This window comes from Triturus cristatus, chromosome 4_1, assembly GCF_964204655.1.
Source record: "Triturus cristatus chromosome 4_1, aTriCri1.1, whole genome shotgun sequence".
NCBI lineage: Eukaryota > Metazoa > Chordata > Amphibia > Caudata > Salamandridae > Triturus > Triturus cristatus.
In genome coordinates, this window is record NC_140585.1 from 519,340,791 (window position 1) to 519,359,986 (window position 19,196).

Genomic DNA, 19,196 nt, shown 5'->3' on the forward strand with positions numbered 1-19,196 from the left:
GTCCATTAGATAAATATCATCCACATAAGACACTGCCTCCTCATCCAGATTTGGAAGTAATTCAGTTACTCTGGCTGTAAACAACCACGGGCTGTTCCTATACCCCTGGGGGAGTCGACAACATTGCAACTGAGACCCTAGTGCTGAGAATGCTGTCAAATATCTGCTCTCAGGCGCTATATTTTGCCAAAAAAATCCATTTGATATGTCTAGCGTTGTTTTGTATTTTTTCCACACAATGTTATTCATTAATGTGGCACTGTGTGCATTTTGAAACGTCTTAGTGCAAGTGTTTAAATGTCTGTAATCTAAAACTTGACAATATGTGTTGTCTGGTTTTGACACGGGAAGCAAAGGGGTTATTCATTTGAGAGGTGCATGTTTCAATCACTCTTTGGTATTCAAGTTGATCTAAGATCTCCCTGACATATTTTTTAGCTTCTTGCTTTATTGGATACTATCATTGGAGCATTTTCTTTAAAAAAAATCTTTTTATTAAACCAGGACATGTTCTTAGATACAAAGAGCATAGATATAGACACTTCAATCTTATATTACATTTAAATTTCCTATTCATCTTGTCCATTGAAAGTCCACATTCATAAACTATACAAGCGTCCCCTATCTCCCTCTTAGAGGCCCCGGTGTACCCTCCATGCTTCCCAGATTTTCTCCTTTCTTGAGGCACCCTCTACTTTTATAGATTACTGTCTCGGCCTGTCAGCACCAGTCAAGATAATTTTCCCATTCCTCCAGCATGGGGGTGGATGTTGCCCCACACTTCCCAGCAATATTTAGCATGGCTACTATTGCTGTCAATCCCAACCAAGTCTTCACATACCTAGGCCAGTCTTCGTTCGCCTCCGTAATCAGAAGAAACCACTTTGGGTTCAATGTAACCTCTAGCTCTACCACCTCCGACATCGCTCTAGCAACCTTTATCCAAAATTCACAAATGCTCGGGCACTCCCACAGGAGAGGATAAAAGGATCCCTCCAACCCACACCTTCTATGGCAACTCGTAACTTCACACCTGCCCATTTTATAAAGCACTGATCTGGGGTAGTACACTCTATGCAAAATCTTATAATTGGATGAGTCTGAATCTGGCTCGGATTGCTACTTCCCTCAGGCCTTGGAGCACTTCCACCCATTGCTCATCTTTTAAGGTGCCAACATCTTGTTCCCATGTTTGTCTGAGGGTGGCTGTGTGGTCTGGAACATTGATGATTATTTTTTCATAGAATATGGAAATTGTCTTGTCCCGTATCTGCTCTGTGAGTACTCGATCTTCTCGCGGGCCGGCCTCCCCTATTGTCTCTCCTTCCCTAATACGTTTCTGAAGCGCATGGCCTAGTCTCAAATATCGCAGCTATTCCCCTGACCCATCGAATAATACTACTGTAGCTCTTTGAAAGTGATGTACGCTCCTCCTCTCCAGACATCTCCCAATGTCTCTATTCCTAGCAGTTCCCATTTGGCGAATACAGTTAGGTTGCCTACATTCTTAAGCAAGTCCCCTGCCCATAGAGGGGTCATCCCTGATAGTTTCTTGTCCCACCCCAGGTATTTTGTGGTGGCTTTCCACAATTTCGCTACCGTCCACGTGTGTGGTGGGAGGAGTCTATCCATGTGCGTACTATAGAGAACTGCGTGTGGTCCTCTAGATCCCATGGCCACTCTATCTACTCTGTAGGCTGGTTTCGAGCGCTCCCCGAACATCCACGCATTCACGTTTACTAATTGTGCGGCCCAGTAGTAACCTTGAATATCTGGCACCGCCAGCCCCCCCTCAAAGACTCCCCTCTGAGGTTTATACAAAGCAATACGTGGGGTGACCCCACTCCACATCAGTGCCCTAATTTCTGACTCCACTATCTTAAAAAACCCTGGGGACACCTCAAATGGTGAATTCTGCAACACATATAACAGGCGGGGAGCGCTATCATTTTAAACAGGGCCGCGCGGCCCATCAACGTCAACGGTAGCGTTCGCCAATGCTTGGCATCCGTGATAAGCTTGTCTAATTGTTGCCCCAGATTTTGGTTGTAGAACTCCCTCGGATCATGCGTAATATAAATACCTTAAGATTTGAAACCTCTTTCGTTCATTGGTACCGAGCACCTGGAGGTTAGAGCCGGAGGCCCCCCCAATAAGGGAAATAGTAAAGATTTGTCCCAATTGATACGGTATCCTGAATATTCCCCAAATATGCAGAATATCTGCAGTATGCTGTCGACGGACTGTTTCGGCCTCCTCACGAATAATAATATGTCGTACGCATAGAGAGATATGGGATCTTTCCCCTCTTCCCCAATTGGGATCCCCCAAATCACTGGGTCCTTTTGGACCCATGCCGCCAGTGGCTCAATGGCGAAAGCAAACAAAACAGGGGAGAGCGGACAGCCCTGCCTGGTACTCCTATGCAGAGCAAAGGCCCAGGAAACCGTAGCGTTGACCCGCACCCTGGCCAAGGGTTGATTATACAAGACTTTAACCCATGTGATGAATTTGGGGCCCAAGCCACATTGCCCTAGGACAGCATAAATATGGTTCCACTCTATACTGTCGAAGGCCATGCTCGCGTCCAAGGAAAGGAGGGCCATCTACTCCTTCGCGTCTGTCTGAGTAACGTGAAGTATCCCGAACAGACGGCATAGATTCAACCTGGTACTAAGGTGAGGCATGAATCCCGACTGGTCCAGGTGTATCAGAGTCTCTATTACACCTGCAAGTCTTGTGGCCAATAGCTTAACCAGGACTTTGACTTCAAAATTTAACAGAGAAATCGATCTATATGACTCGCAACTCGAAGGTCATTTTCATGTTTTAAGATTACTGTTATTACCGCCGTCAATTGGTTTGTCGGCAGCATACCATCCAACAATGCCTGACTAAACATATATAACATATATTCTGCGTAGTATCCAGCATAGCCTTATATAATTCGACTGGTAGACCATTAGGTCCTGCTGCTTTCCCAGATTGGAGGGCTCTGGTTGCTGCCTTAACCTCATCAACTGTCAAATCTTGGTCCAGTGGGGCACGATCCTCGTCACTAAGGCTCGGCATAGAAATGTCTTTCAGGAAGGCTCTGCAGTCCTCCTCTGAGTGTGTAAATTGGAATGTGTAAACCTTCTCATAGTAGCCGGCGAAACCCTCCGCTATTTGTGCCCCTGATATCCTCAGTTTCCCTGGCTCATTGGTTATCCCAAGAACCCACCCACCCCGTCCCTCCTCTTTTCCAACCATGCTGGGAGTTTGTTCACCTTATCCCCAACATCGTATAGTTTGTATTGCGTTGAAACAGCAAGAGCCCTGGCACTGTCTACCTCAAGGTCCCTTAGTTCCTTCAGTCGGATTCGAAGGAGGTGTCTCCCTGTAGCTGGCTGTTGATCGCCACCCGCTACTTGTGCCTCTAGGTTGATTATTCTGGTTTCAAGCGCCGTACATTTGGCCTGTTTTTCTTTCTTAATGACGCATATTCTAAATTGAACATGTTCTCTAATGACTGTTTTGAAGGCCTCCCAGAGAGTCACGGCTGAATCGACCGTTCTGAGATTTTCTGCAAAGTACCGCTCCGCTGCAACCCGGCTTTCTTCCTGGAAGTCCTCATCCTTGAAGTGCCAGGGTTTGATTCTGGGTGGCAACGTGTAGTCCCTACTCGGACCCTATAGTTTGACTTCAACGTGGGAGTGATCCGATATTCCCCTAGCTATGTGGCCCGCCTCCCTGAACTCCCCAATGCCGGCTAATTGTGTAATTATGAAGTCTATTCTGGAAAGACAGCCTGTCCCTGCCGAAAGGTGCGTGTACTGCCTCACAGTGGGATTTCGATGTCTCCATATGTCCCCAGACCCAGGTCCTCCAGGAACCCCTTCAGTTGGCCCCCCTGCTTGGGATTGTCCGGGCCCCCCTGAGTCCTGCTCAGTGTGTCGACTTTGGGCGAAACTATATTGTTCAGGTCTCCCCCCATAATTAATCTCCCTTCTGGTAAATGTAGAAGCATGGTACCTAGTGCATCTAACATTGCGGTTTGTAGCCCGGGGGATGAGTAAACTGATCAAAGGTTAACTGTCAGTCCTTCCCACATCCCGCTCATCACCACAAATCTGCCCAGGGTATCTGTCACAACGTTACACTGTATAAAGGGATATGAGCGCTTAAGTAGAATTCCCACTCCCCTGGAGCCCGAGGTATACCCCGGGTGTGCCATGAGGGTGTAACCAAACCTGTCAAGGGTCCTGCAGTAATTGCCTCCCAAATGTGTTTCTTGCAGGAGCATTATGTCAGGGGAGTGACGTTGGATAAACAGTAATACAGTTGATCTTTAAGCCAATTGACGTTTCAGGACCAGATTTTTAGGGAAGATTGCACATGCCTACGACTCTCCATACCTGTAGCGATTCCTTCTTCCCCATATATAGCAGCCAAGAATTTTGACACTTGTTACTCTTCGTCCATTACTCATGTAGTACATGTCCAAACTATCTAAACAATCTACCCCCCTATCCCAACTCCCACCCCCCCTCCCTGCTACCCTACTGAAAAGGTTATGGAAACCCCAACTCTCCAACCTGCAGAGCACCTGTCGTCCCAAAAAAACCATTACAATACTAGCCTAACAGATACATGGGGGTGCTGAATCGAGCGGACCCACAGACAAGTTAGACAAAACACGAGTCCCGCCCCTCCTGCCACACATTGCAGAAATATGATAAGCGCCCTGAAGTACAGTCATTCACATCCATAGTTTCCAGGCTCCAACAAAGTCTTGGATGTCAATGTCTCATTCCCCTAATTTTCTTCCTCTACTGCATGCGGGGCCAGATATCTCCCACTGTCAGAAATTACTTCACCCATACGGGATATCCTCATCCGCCCCCAGTTCTGCAGGTCTCTGCGAGGAAGCGCCAGGCCCTCGCTCCGTCGATGGATCTCTTCTGTTCGCCTGCTTCAGTCCTCTGCAAGGGCCCCGGTCGAGCCTTCTCCCTGCTGTACGCCACCCTTCAAGCCAATCCCAAGCCTCATCCAGTGTTGCAAAGAACCATGATTTGCCTTCCGCAAGTACTTTAAGTCGGGCCGAGAAGAGCATCATATTTTTCAGATCTTTTGATCTCAGTTACTTTTTGACATGGTCGAAGCTCCTTCTTTGTTTCTGCACCTGTTAAGAGAAGTCCGGAAAGAACCTGATGATTGAATTTTCGTACGGAAAGTTTCCTTTCGCTCTGGCCACCTGGAGTAGAGCATCCCTGTCCCGGAAATTAAATACCCAGGCAATGATTGTCCGTGGTGGGTTCCCAGGGCGTGGAGGACGTGTAGGAACCCTGTGTGCCCTCTCAATCATGAATAACTTGGGCACATACACTCTGCCTGAAAAGACAAAGAATTTTGAGCTATAATAAGTGGGGCCCAAACCCCTGAATTTTAGAACTCTTTTGGACCAAGAAGACTGCCAAGAAGAAGAGCTGGAGAAGCTGTGAGGAGGAACTACCACTTTGCTGAGTGCTTTGCTGTGTTGGCCTGCAGTGTCTGCTTCTGTCTTGGGCATTGGGCAGTGAAAGGACTGGACTGAACTTTCTACAACTTCTTTCTTTGTGTATCTCCAAGGGCTTGAGGCAGAGCTTGCAATAAGTCTCAGGAATAGCAAAGACTTCAAGTTCTTCTGCCCTCAGCACTGGGGACTGTGTCTTTTGTGCTGCAACAGAAGAAAAAGCAACACGACGCCGTCTATGATGCCGCTGCCGACGCGGTGTCCTGAAGGTACCGCAGAGGGCACCGCCACAATGCTGCATCGCGGCCCTGGTCTTACCAAGGATGCCTGCTAATGCCGCCACTGAGCCGCTGCTGGCACCGCGACCTGTGGGCAACACACTCCACACTGCATTGCTTCACGACGACGCCATGGTATGCCAGATGGCGCCGCTCCACGCCAAATTCGAAACCGCTGCTTACACCATGGTTCGAGGACACCACTCGTAAGGTTACACGAGGCACTGCCCTAATCCTGCACAGCAGCCTTGGCCTACCTATGCCAGCACCATCGACTCCAGTTCATCAGCCGATGACAGTGCTTCAGCAACAACGCCGCTGCTTGCACCGTGACCTGCCAGCACCATGACGAGCACCGCATCACTTCACACCGCGACCCTGATCTCACCGATGACGCCATCTGATGCCGCCACTGAGCCCCTGCTCGCCCCGCGACCTGAGGGCATCACACGCTGCACCGATGCACTTCAGCACCCGACGCCTACTGGCACAAGTACTCCGGAATTCAACCGCGAGGAGTTCAATCTGCAACACGTGTGACTTCAAGGGCCCGACAACTCCTACACCGACCTCCGGAACCAACGCCTGTGGATGCCGTGCTTTCGGAAGCTCAACGAGAGGTCACCGATGCCCTGAATCTATAAAGGTACTGTTTTGCGGGTCTTCCCGACACCTAATTGGCCCGCGGCTCCGCGGTCAGCCAGAATTGTTTGGATTTGTTTGTTCACGACACAGTGATAGCCCCAGAGGGAGCTATCGACTTCAAGGAACTGTTTTTCAAGGATATTGTGATAATTGAGGATTTTTATCCTTTTTGGTCTTGTCTTAAGTGTATACAAATATTGGATATTTTTCTAAACTGGTGCGGTGTCCTTTTGTAGTGCTAATACTGTATTGCTGTTGGTTATGGGCAAATGCTTTACACACTGCCTCTAAGATAAGCCTGACTGCTCATGCCAAGCTACCAAGAGGGTGAGCAGGGGTTATTTTAGGAGTGTAACTCCCTTATCCTGACTAGAAGTAAGGGTCCCTACTTGAACAAGGTGCACACTATTGCCAACTATAGACCCACATTTCTAACATTTATGCATTGTTTTCTAATTTCCAAAATGGCGCTTATGTTATACACTAGGACTTGTGTCCGTTTTTATGTTTACACAGTGCAGTATGGGTTAATTGAGTATATGTGATGTAAATCCATGTGGTGCAATATTGTGAACAAGGTTGCGGTGTGCGACCAAAATGCATCGATTTATCCTCTTGTCACAAAATAAATTTGCACTATATAAAACAGTCTGGAATGCCATGTTCGTACCTGGAACCGAGATATATCTCTGAATTACTTTTGTCTCTAATTTGTCCTTAAAAAGTGAGTCAATCAAGCTAATTATCAGGAACAGATGGGATATACTATGAGTTGTACCTGATTTTGGAACATTATTTAATGATCTACCACTATTTGCTGATGAGCGTACCTGGAATTTGAAAGAACTCATCACTCATTAAAGTATCACTAGTGTGACCACAAGATATGCAGGGACCTTCCGTTGCTATAACTGTATACATTACAATCATGTTATCACCACCCCAATATTTTATCATCCACATAAAGGGACTACAATCAGGCTGAAACAGCAAAGTGATTGCAATACCAACAATTGTGCATATTTCTTGAAGTGCCCTAGTGGGCTACTATATGGAGGAATGACTGAAAGATGACTGAAAGAAAGATCTAACTATGCATCACCAAACAGAAAAGCCACATCCATCATCATTCAGGAGGTCTGTGATAGGGGTACACTTCAACAAATTCAGTCATTACATTTCTCAAATTTCAAGTCATTGAGTAAAGTATAATCCTCATATTATTATTCACAGAAAAAGATTGCCACAGAGAGAACTTTATTGGATTAAAAGTCATATGAATTGTTATACCAACTCACAAAATAAAAACCCCAAAAACCAATCTAACAGCTAGCAGTACAAATTTCATAGTAGGACGTGAGAAGTGAACATCAAGAGCAAACTTAGCAAACTTGAGGCCCCTAATTTTAAGTGGGCCACATATAAATAAGACTGTCTTGGCCCCACTCGCTGGCCATTTCCCTCCCTACCCAATGGCTGCGGCCTGGGTTCTTGGTGTCCTCTCATATGATTAGGCTGTAGCTCATGCATTCAACAACTGTGAAATGAGTCAGGGCATTAGTGTGGTTTTGAAGCCTGATCAAAGGATGTCTACTATGCCCTTTTGCTTACCAACACCCTCAATGTTATTTTAACCCCTTGTGTGCCACGCCCTTTCCCCGCCCTGTGCCGGCCGTTACATTAGCGGGCGGGGTTCATGACGAGCTGGACTCGTCATGGGCACAGCGCAACCGCGGCCCATGACGAGTCCAGCTCGTCATGGGCACACAAGGGGTTAATAAAAGGCAGGTGCTTCTTGCATGTTTAGATGTGACAAATTTAGATTGTCGATCTTGGGTGTTCAAAATTACATTCCTATGTGATTCCTGTCTAAGGCAAGCAGTACCATTCCTTGTTTTACGAGAGATGTACACAATGTTCGAAACCTGTCATGAAGTACTCTGTCATATTGGAACCCCAAATACTTCCTAACAATATCAGCAAGCACCCCATGAACCGCCACACTGTTAACCCCTTCAGTGCCCGCCCCTTTCCCCGCCCTGTGCCGGCCGTTGCATTAGCGGGCGGGGTCTATGACGAGCTGGACTCGTCATGGGCACAGCGCAACCGCGGCCCATGACGAGTCCAGCTCGTCATGGGCACTGAAGGGGTTAATTGCTAAGCTTGCTGAACCCACTGCTCCTTCCCCCAGAGAACACTTTGCTGTTGTGTCTCTTGCAAATGACACAGCTCCAAATTTCACACTATCAAGATATGATACAGAAGCATTCTATTTATGTACATTGAGTATAGTATTCATGATAACAGAGAGAGTACTCTGATTAAAGTATGCATGCATTTAATTTCTTTCTCTTTCCACCATCATCCTAAACCACACTATATCCCTTGGACAAGTGTCTCATTTATCACATTTGTTACTACCCTACTTTCTTATCAACCACCCAGAATCTATGGAGAATTAGCACTGTTGGAAACTTGCAGCCATCCTCCCTCCCTCTATAACAACTGCACTGGCATGCAGTTGTGTGGAGACTCAGTCCTGAGGCAAGTAGAGTAGCATGCCCTGTATAGACTCGGGTGAAAAGAAAAGAAAAACACAAAGGTGGAATGCCAGAAAATCATATCCTCTAGTCCCTTCATCTTAGTTATGTGTCCCACAAACATTTGGCTCAGTGTATGCCATTGGCATGTAATGGATCTGTCTAATCGGTCTTTGAACGTCTCAGAGTGCTTTTAGTATCTGCATCAAACCTGCTCATAGAACCTGCAGCCTCGAGTTCTGAAACATTTCCACCTGGTCCCCCTCCTGCTTCAGGTTTGAAATTAGCTGATAATAGTCTTCAAGAAACTGCACAGTCTTTTTTTTTTTAATTGAGATCCATCATAGCGACAAAAGCACCAAAAATACATGTACAGATCATATTTCATAGCACTATAAATCCATCAAAAAGTCAACCTTAAAATTACACATTTCATCAATAGACATTGCACAGTCTTGCTCGTCAGATCTCAGAAGATCCCCAATGAAATACCATCGCAAAAAAGACATTTGCTGCAAATGCTCTCACCTTCAGCGTGAATCCATTATTATCAGTATTTCCCTGAATTGGGCTTGCCCATCATTGCAATAGAAATTCTATCTATGCTTTGTTGATAAACACCTCTCTTTAAAGGTTGTAGTAATTTGTAGCTTTGAAACAAGTTCCACACAATGTTCTGCACGTCCTGATAGCCAAATGCATCACAAAAGCTTCCTAAGCTACCAGCTAGCATCTTCATTTACTTCCCTTTAACAACATTGCAGAAAACCTTACAGTGGCTTCCTTTACCCCTTTCACATTCATTAAAACTGTCCCAACTCTAGAGGTGCTGGAAGGTTCCTGAATAGACACTGTAGTGCTTTGTCGAACCATTTCTTAGTGTTGACATTGATCAAACCTTCCAAGACCTCCCTGAATTCTTATTCTTTCACAACACTCCTGATGCCATTCAAAGTCCATTCATGTCTTAAATTACATCTGATGTGAGCTGTTCTTCTGCATGGGTATTTCAGCCTTGGTGGACAGCTGTGCCACTCCCAGGAAGGACATGAAATATTATTCGCTACCAGATTCTGGTGCATCATTGATTAAGGTCAACAATTCTTTCAATTGCACATGGACCATGCAAATATTATGCCCTAGCTATTCGATTGCCTGTTTCCCGAATATACTGTGAACCTCTCTAAAAGTAAGTTCACGATTAGGTCTTTAACCCCTTTATCAAGCAGACGGTCTTGGCCACTGACCTTTCTTCTGAAAACCAGCATGTGAACCTGAAAATGTTTCACCCTTTCTTCATCCACATTACCAATCAGCCTGTTACTTGAAATGTTTCCTGCCACGCTTTGGGTCTCCACGCAGTATGAATTCACAATCGGTGTGCATGCACGCATGGGCACTCCGAATAGCCGGGTCACCACAGAGTTTATTGTTGGACTTTAACACTTGAACATCCCTTTGTCATTCTGTTTCTGCTCTTTCCTCATTCTTTTTTACTCAGCTCCTCTCTGACCTCCTCAAGGCTGTGCTTCCAAAGATGTTTTGCACATATGCTCTTTAAAAGATGTTTTTGTGTTTACTCATGGTTACCCCTAACGAAGGGCGCTTCACCGAAATGCATTGGGTTACACCAACGAAACAAACGTCAACTGACAGTCTTCTTCGTTGTATATTAATGTTATCTTCATGTCCAAGTGTGGAGCAACACTTGCATCAACATTGGGAAGTTTCATATTGTTATGATCATGAATAAACGGTGTATAACAGTGGTATTACCTTATTGTTTAAGTATTGTTGTGATATATTGAAGTTTGTATGAGGACTGATTAACTCCATAGTACTCGGGCATCTAGTAGCGCGTTCTGGGTCTGGTTCACCTGTGGGTGGACTTGCTTATGATACAGGCAGGACTCATTCCAGAAATGCACACGTTCTATGTTTACACTATCGATGTTTTGGCTTCTTGTTGATGAATAGCTTAACTGAGTGCATTATAATAATAGTTACAATTATTGTACCCGGAATTACAGCCTTCGTCTGACATGTCGACGCAGTCAGCGGTCTACAATTGGAAAAGTGCGCCTTACTTTTTTTGGCACAGCATGATGTTCCTTTGCAAGTCCTCCAGCTCCCGCTTGGCCATCTCCAGCTGCACTAGTGGGGAAGATCTGGAGGTCCTCAGCGCCAGCACATCGGCTTCCTTCTGGGCCACGTACAGTTGAAGACTTCGCAATTCTTCATCTTTCTTCATGAGTTCTGTGTTCAGCCGGAAGAGCCTAAGCGGGCCAAAGAAAGAGTCAATCACACGGACTACACTGAGGAAACGAGTCTTCAGAATAAGACCTACAGATTGAACAATTAGAAATGTTTATTTTATATTTGCTCAGGTTTGGAGGTACCGTGTTTTGTGTAGTGGCTGTCGGTGCTATGTGTGTGGAGTGCGTGTGTGGTGTGTGTGATGTGCATGTGTGTCTAATACCATGGATTGATTAAACTGGAGAAATATGTGCCTTAAGGCAAAATGGCGGGAACTTGGCAAGTCATTATTTATTAATTTATTTGGTGTTAACATAACCAGATGGGCAACACGCCGCTTTAAAAAAATCTAGCATAAACATATAACAAAAGGTACATTAGAGATCATAAAGAAAAGTACTGAATCAGTAAATCTTAGAGGTGAATTCTGAAGAGTGACAATTCAACTCTTTCCAAAGAGAAACAAGCAATGGCAAAGCCAATAAGTATGATGATTGTATGGCATGCATACCTTTTAGCTCTTAAGTATAATGGGGCAACCCTGTGTCCCTCAGAACCTGGGTATAGTTGATAGGTGCTACAATGTGTTCTGTTGGGTCATTCAATTGCTTAGTTTAAATGATAATAATTCAAAGTCAATAACATCAAAAATTCAAAATAGAAGGATAAGTCAAAGACACACCACCACAAGATATACTTAATATGTATCACATTTATATATCACTTGAATGTATCAGTTATATATGGCTGCTAGACAAATAAATTAAAGGACCACATCAATCATGGGACTAACATAACATGAAATGTGACAATATGCAGTACATATTTACAGAACTTACAATTGCAAATAGAATTACACAATTTTTGCCTTTATGTTTTTTGTAATTTCATTTGTAATTGTAAGTTCTGTAAATATGTACTGAATATTGTCACATTTCATGTTATGCTAGTTCCTTGATTGATGTGGTTTGTCCTGTAATTTATACAATATATTAATTTCAAGTGAAATATAAATGTGATACATAGTAAGTATATCTTCTGGTGGTGTGCCTTTGACTTATCCTTCTATTTTGAATTTTTGCTGTGATTGACTTTGAATTATTATCATTTAAAATAAGCCATACCTTTTAGCTCAGCAGCAGTGTGGAGTGAGAACAAGCATTAGAAATGCAACAGGTCTCGTATTTTTTTCTTCCGAGTTAGAGCTATTGGTGTTGTTTGGCGTTGCAAATGGCAATGTTTTTTATCCTTGTATTATGGAGTGTAATATATTAGCAATAGATCCATTTTTAGGTCTCGCCTGACCCAGCGCATGCGCTGGTCTGGCGAGACTTTTTGAGAGGGCTCCAAAAAGTGCTACCAGGCCAGCCGAGAGCCACAGTGCATGTGGGAAGGCGCGCGCGCCGTGCTTTCCCGCGATAACTTTCACTTTCGCGGCCGCATTGATGTTTGATCGCGATAACTTTCGCGGCCGCACGGCCGCTTGGCATATCCAATAGGTCTCACTTTTGGGACCTTATAAGTATTTAGTTATTAGTATTTAGTTATGCAACTGTTGCATGGCTAAACAAAGGCGAGACCTATTGGCTATGCCAATGCTTGTTCATTCTGGAGAGCCATGAGCATCATACGCACGTTTTTGAAATCAAGCATTGGGTACCATTTTGTTACAATGTTAATGAGATTTTTAAGTAACCATAAATTAAACATATTAAATGAAAGCAACATTAGGAATTAAAAAACAGAGTAGGTCTGTAAGTTAATAAAGAGACGGCTTTGGTCGCTAAACAGTGTGAATGTGCTACTTGATGCCACATTTAGGTAAGGGACACCGTTTTAGCCTTCTAGCCATGTATGCATAATATTACTGCCACATTCTTGTAGGCATGTGCCGTTTGGTTGTGAGGGAAGCTATTCGGGAATCTTGGGGCCGAAGTGTCCGTTATGACAAAGGTTAGGAGGAATGAGGAGAAAACCCTCAGAAATATAGAGCCAACCCCTTCCTAGCCAATGAATGCGGTCTCACTGTGAACGATTTCCGATGAAAGCTACGAAGCACATCGCTGTTCTGTGCTGCCCTGAATTGCAGCTCGAGTGATTAAAAAGAATCCCTCTGTACAGGCGAAGGCAATATTTAAATGCGAAACCAAATAAGGCGAAGAAAACTGTGAAACAATCAAAATTAAACTTTTATTATTTAACCAACTAAATTTATCGTTATCAATCATGTAAAAAACATTGTAGTATAATCAAAATGATTTCCACTTTCGAATATAAAGTGGCATGCCTTGCTTGAAGTGGTAGGTGTCGCACGTACATGAACAAAACCCCACATTTTAGACATAACTTGGAGAAAAAACGGGACCTTGGATCGATGCTGGAGGCCGGCATGCACTGTTGTGGAAGGGGTGAGGTGGTTTGGGAAATGCCATGGGCAGATTAAAAGATTAAGTGACAACTGTTGCTGGAAAAAAAAGTGGCCACAAAGGTTTCATGACAGGAACATGAGCAAATGCAGGACAACCAAAATAAGAGTACTCTTGATTTTTGGGAAATAATGTGGCGTGTATAAGCACATTAAAAAGGGGCATTCCTTATGGGAGGATACGGAAGCCCAAAAGAAGGGACTAGTAAGCCTATCCACCAATCAAAAGCGGACCTTTACAAAGGATAGTAAGAGACGCCAATTGAAAACATGGGCGGTGCTTAATGCCCATATCCTAGGAATGTGCATCTGCAACAAATGATGGACGGAATGCTGAATGATTCAGACATTCTTCCCCAGTCAAGAGATCTGGGTTAAATCCGTCATTCTTTTTCCCACTACGCCACCCAAGCTTGGACCCAGCCATATACAAATCAGTCTTGACCCTGTGCTTCATGGGAACAGTCCAGACGGAACTGCCTAGCCAGGTCCTCCCTGGACCGGAAACAAGCATCCTGGGACCCGTTTCAGGGTATGTCACCCTTCATCAGCCAGGCTAACTTGAATCTAGTGGCACAGTGAGCAAGGGACCCACGTCTGGGCATACCCATCCCACTTAGGGCGAAAAGTGTATCTACAACAATTTGCGTAGCACATCGTCTAGGAACAACATGCCTTGCAGAGCAGCGCATGCGCTGCCCAGGCATCCCTAAAAACTGAAAAAATGGACGCTAAAGAATGCTGTTGTCAGTGCTTGTTCTCAGTTACTGGCTTGTGCGTTGTATGACTTCACACCCAAAATATTCCTTCCTGCATTCCAATGATAGGGGAAGGACACCCCCAACCGGCTAATAGAATCTCAGTGATATGAAAATAATCCTGTGGGCTGATCCAAGATGTAATTAGCAATGTCTCTAGCCAATACTCCTGTGGGATGATCCAATATATGTTTAATAATTTCTGAAGTCAAAGGATGAAGGTTACAGAGCACACGGAGCTAATGGCTGAAGGAGACTGACCCAAGCTTCTTAAAGGGATGGGTTGATTGATGTTACCTGCCTTAGAAAAAAATAGTGTGTCACTACTGTGGTACAGAAGACCAAATGTGGAGACCTAATGAAACTGCTGGAAGGCCACTCAACCCACAGAACTGGTTCACTCAAATGGAGGCAGAGATGCACCACCTGCTAGTGCTGAGCTTTAGTTGCAGAGGAACTTGCCTCTATTAGTCTGCCCTCAACATAATTTCTTGTTAGGCTGTGGGCAAAGCTTCCCCCGTTGGAGACACCTGGAGGCAGATGCGTACATGTATTCCCTTGATGTCAGGTGAGAGGCTTAGAGGAATGTCTATGGTGATAGCTCTACTCTACACCCCTTTGTGACATTAAGGCAGATACAGACATTTACGATAAAGGGTCAGCCAAAATGTTCTCAAGAGTGCCCTGCCAAACTCCTTCCCAACTACCAATATTGGGCAAAGAAAACAAAAACCATGGATTTGCCCAAGGACAGGGAGAGCACTTCAGAGGACAGTTATATTCTACTGACATACACTGGGATCTTTCTATGAGGCTCCCTAGGAATAGTGACCAAACATACATCCTCCCAAACATAGTGGGACACAATAGTGCCCACGTTGCCACCCTCCCCGTGCCACAACTTCATTCATAATGAGCAGCGTTCCTGTTGACACCCCATTGACGGACAGGCTTCCGATGTCACTGACAACAAAGTCTCCTACACAACCAAACAGAGGAGAGATTCTAAAAGTTACACATAATTCAAGAACCTCTATGCTGAAGAAAAATTTAAAAGTGGGCATTGAGGTCTCCACTTAGCCTGCTCTGAATTGTATAATGGGACAGGAAGTACCCACAAGAAAGGGGAAGGCTGCACATTGGATAATGATGGTGAGAGAACTAAGTACACAAAATAAAGGTGCTAGACGGTACAGAAATATTGGAATTTAGAGTGGAGGACACTGCAACAGTATCTGAGAAATGGACCTGCCAGAAAAAGCCAGGTGGCCTCATTCAGCGCAGCTCCTGGAGTTATGAATCGAAATAGTGTTGATTCTGGCCATCTTGGGGAAGATGGCAGAATGTTGTTCGAAGAGCTAAAGAATCATAGGACTGGTCGGAGGGATAAGGCTATTCAGGATGAATTACAATAGAGACACGCCCTTCCAGCCTAACTAGAATAAGTAGATCTAGAGACAAAATTAGGCATGACTGGCAGTTGACTGAAGAAGGTACAACACTGCAAAGGTATAAGGTAGACTATGCTGTGTTGTCAGTTTCATTGCTACATCGAGGTAAGAGACAACTAGGGACCAACATCAATAGCCCCAAGCAATCAACAATTGTGGTACCATGCAAGGTGGCAGAAACACTTCATGTGGTACAATAGGCCTGTAGGGAACAACAACTCCTGGCCTCCATAAACTTGGGAATGACTGGACTCTGATGTGCCATATAGTTGTTACATATGTAGTAGGGGACAGGATGTATAAACCAAAGAGGTATCCAGAAAAGTTAGTTTTATACTGAAAACATACAGCTAAAGACATGGAATATCTTCACAAAATGTAAGGAAATGCTTGAAATTGCCCCAGATGCACGTGTGAGAGCTGCAGTCTTGCATATGACAAGAGATTGTGCGGCAAATGCAGGCCAAACAAATGTCTTGGCAGTAAGTACTGCAAAATGTTTTCCAAAACTATTAAAAAAAACAGACTATGGGATGGCTACTGCTTGCCAGTTCCGCATCAAGGGATGTTTCATAAACTTGGCAACGTACAGAACTGGCAGACATGCAGGACTCTCAACTCTCGTGCAAAGTTCAAAAGCAAACATTGTACAGAACCATTATAAATTCTAAATACCTATTAGAAAATTGGAATGTTGAGTGCTTCATGCTTCTAATAGATGGTAGAAGCTTGGAGCATCAACATTCAAATGTTTGTTCACAGCTTTTGCTGTGAACAAAGGCATGACGGAGTCTGAGGGCTTTTGTTTTACAAATTAGAACATTCTACCCTCTAGGGGCGAAATGTTCTAATAGCCTTAGAGCCCTCCATAGGGGGCTCTAACAGCCAGTAAAGGCCCGCTCCCTTGTTAAAGAACTGAGCCGAAAGAGCCCACTATGTTGGGCTCTAAGGATATGTTACATCATTACAATGGTAACCCTTAGAGCACCGAAGTGCTGGACAGCTAACTCACAGTTGATACATTATCTGGATAAATTGACTGCTGCTGAGTTAATGGTCTGGATAAGGAACAGAGACCTAGAGTTGCCCCGTCTTGGTTGTACTCCTGCATCCCCATACAGTTTTCCTCCCTAAACAGCGGACAATGTGATGAAAGTGGCAATGTAACAAAGTTTTAACCTCGGCTTGAGTAATGCCGATGCTTGCTGAACAGATGAGATATGAACTCAGAAATGGACAAGCGACCAAGCAACATAGAAATATGGACCCTTGGTTAACTGGTCGTTAATGCGACTAACTCTACGCTATGAATTGGTGGAACATTTTATTGGCTTTATTTTACGAAGATGTGGCATACGTAGGTTCTGGCACATTCTCCAGTGTATGATGCTGTATGTTGTGTTATTGTTTGCATAACCAATAAAATATTTAAAAGAAAACATGGATGATTGATCTTTCATTGGTTTTCCCCTCTGCAACCCACTGAATGCATACATTTTGCAACTTAGACTTACCAACTAAGTTCTAGCGATGCCAATGTGATGCTAGTGAATGTTGGATGTCTACAATATTTTTCAGAGAATATATGACATAAGCCATAGGAGTACTCAAAGGAAAGATCATATTTTCAATCCAATTGGCGATGAGAGAGGATGGTTTCTCTAAATTATGCATGGAATTGTACAAATCAGAAAGGCTACCTGTCCTGATATTCTGTTGCTAGTTGTGAATTCTGATGGCTACTGATTTCCACTCGAGATCTGTCTCTGCTGCTCAGATCCAACTGCTCCCGGAGTTCATTGATCTCCTGGTCATACATGTTTCGGGCAGCGATGACTTCTTCCTCTAAACGATGAATCCGAGACGACGAATCTGTCTACAGGAAGAAAATCAAGGCATTATTTACTTTTCCCAGGTTCTACTCTTAAAGTTACAACCAATAATACACCAATACCTTTACTCTTATGAAGGGTGGGCATCATTTAGTGGCCATCATAGGTACCAGCAATGAATGTTTGTGATCCTTGGTACTCTTGGTAATGCCCTTGTGACCCCTGAGCTCTGAGGTCGAAAAGGCAGCTGAAAGTACAAAAGTGAACAAACAGCTGTATTTACATTCTGTAGTTCTCATCCACTGTCCCACCAGCAGTCCCCCAGCAGCAAAAAAGAGTGGGATCTCCCACACACTTTATCGCTTCTGTAGTCACCCAGAAATTAACTGTTTGGGGAAGATGGCATAGAGGGCGAGCAGTGGTTGAACTCTTTTCTCTGACGGTGAAAGAAAATGAATACGACCATGCAATGAACCTGCAAGTCAGGACAAATGGTGTTCAAGAGAGTCCAAAGAGCGGTGATTAACTTAAACCAAGAGACTTTCCTTTGGAATCAGTAGATTAGCATGAGTTGCTCACACCAACTGTGAAATTAAGAACTCCTCCAGGAATACATTAAACCACCAGCTCTGGCTCTGGCCGGCTAAAGCCTACTTGGAGGAATCACTGGCCATAACGGGACTAGCCGACCTATGGGAAATTCCAACAACGCACTTGCACTTTAAGCACATCGCAAACAAGGCTATCAAGAAACTTTCCTTCATAGAAGACAAAGCCGCTTTTGCACACAGGAGCCATGCATGGATGACTCAATGCAGCTACAAATCATTTGGGTCACAGGCATACTTTGAGCTGGGGTACTCCTGGAAGTGTAAAAAAGCCTTTCTACAACATAGGTTAGGAATCCTGCCAGCCATACCACATCTTCCACCATGGCTAAGAAAGAACTACGGGAACTCATGCCAGTTATGCGGAGTTGGAAATGAGGATATTGAACATATAATATGCTCTTGCATCAAGCTAAATGAGACAAGGGTTGGCCTGCTAAAACCTCATTTTTATGAACGAGGTATACGTCCCCGGAGACAAGCTGTACTTGCATGCTTCAACCCAAGGGATCCACAACTAAATGGGAAGCTTGGTAAGTTCCTGCTTCTAGTAGCATCCAAGCACAAGACGCTCGGTACTGCAACCAGCGGCTTTGAGCAAAATGACACTCTGCACTTTTAAATTACTCATGCATGTCTCGACACATAAAAAATCTTTGAACAGAGTATTGATCGAAAAGTCAATTTACCAAAATGTAGTATTAGAATGTATTTTTGTCATGGTTTCAATCAATCAAAAACAATACATTTTTTACTTACTTACGTACTAACTGTGACTCTAGGCCAGAATGCACTAGGCACTGGCCAACGGTTTGGTAAGCAGACCACTTTGGTGAAGATTATGACTCAGGAGGAGCAGAATTAAGTCATGGAATTCCGCTTGTCCTGAGTCTTAGTGGGTGGGTTTGG

At 44.3% G+C, this 19,196-nt stretch overlaps 1 protein-coding gene across 2 annotated transcripts in view; it reads right to left on the reverse strand.

The window, feature by feature from the left end:
* LMNTD1 (lamin tail domain containing 1) overlaps window positions 1-19,196 on the reverse strand; it is a 1,465,565-nt gene that overhangs the window by 1,298,224 nt on the left and 148,145 nt on the right. For both annotated transcript variants that reach the window (XM_085652774.1, XM_085652773.1), the window contains exons 3-4: window positions 17,548-17,723; window positions 11,045-11,233 (exon numbers count right to left, since the gene is read on the reverse strand). In XM_085652774.1, the coding sequence (XP_085508900.1) occupies window positions 11,045-11,233; window positions 17,548-17,723 (365 nt within the window). The remainder of the gene's footprint in view (window positions 1-11,044; window positions 11,234-17,547; window positions 17,724-19,196) is intronic.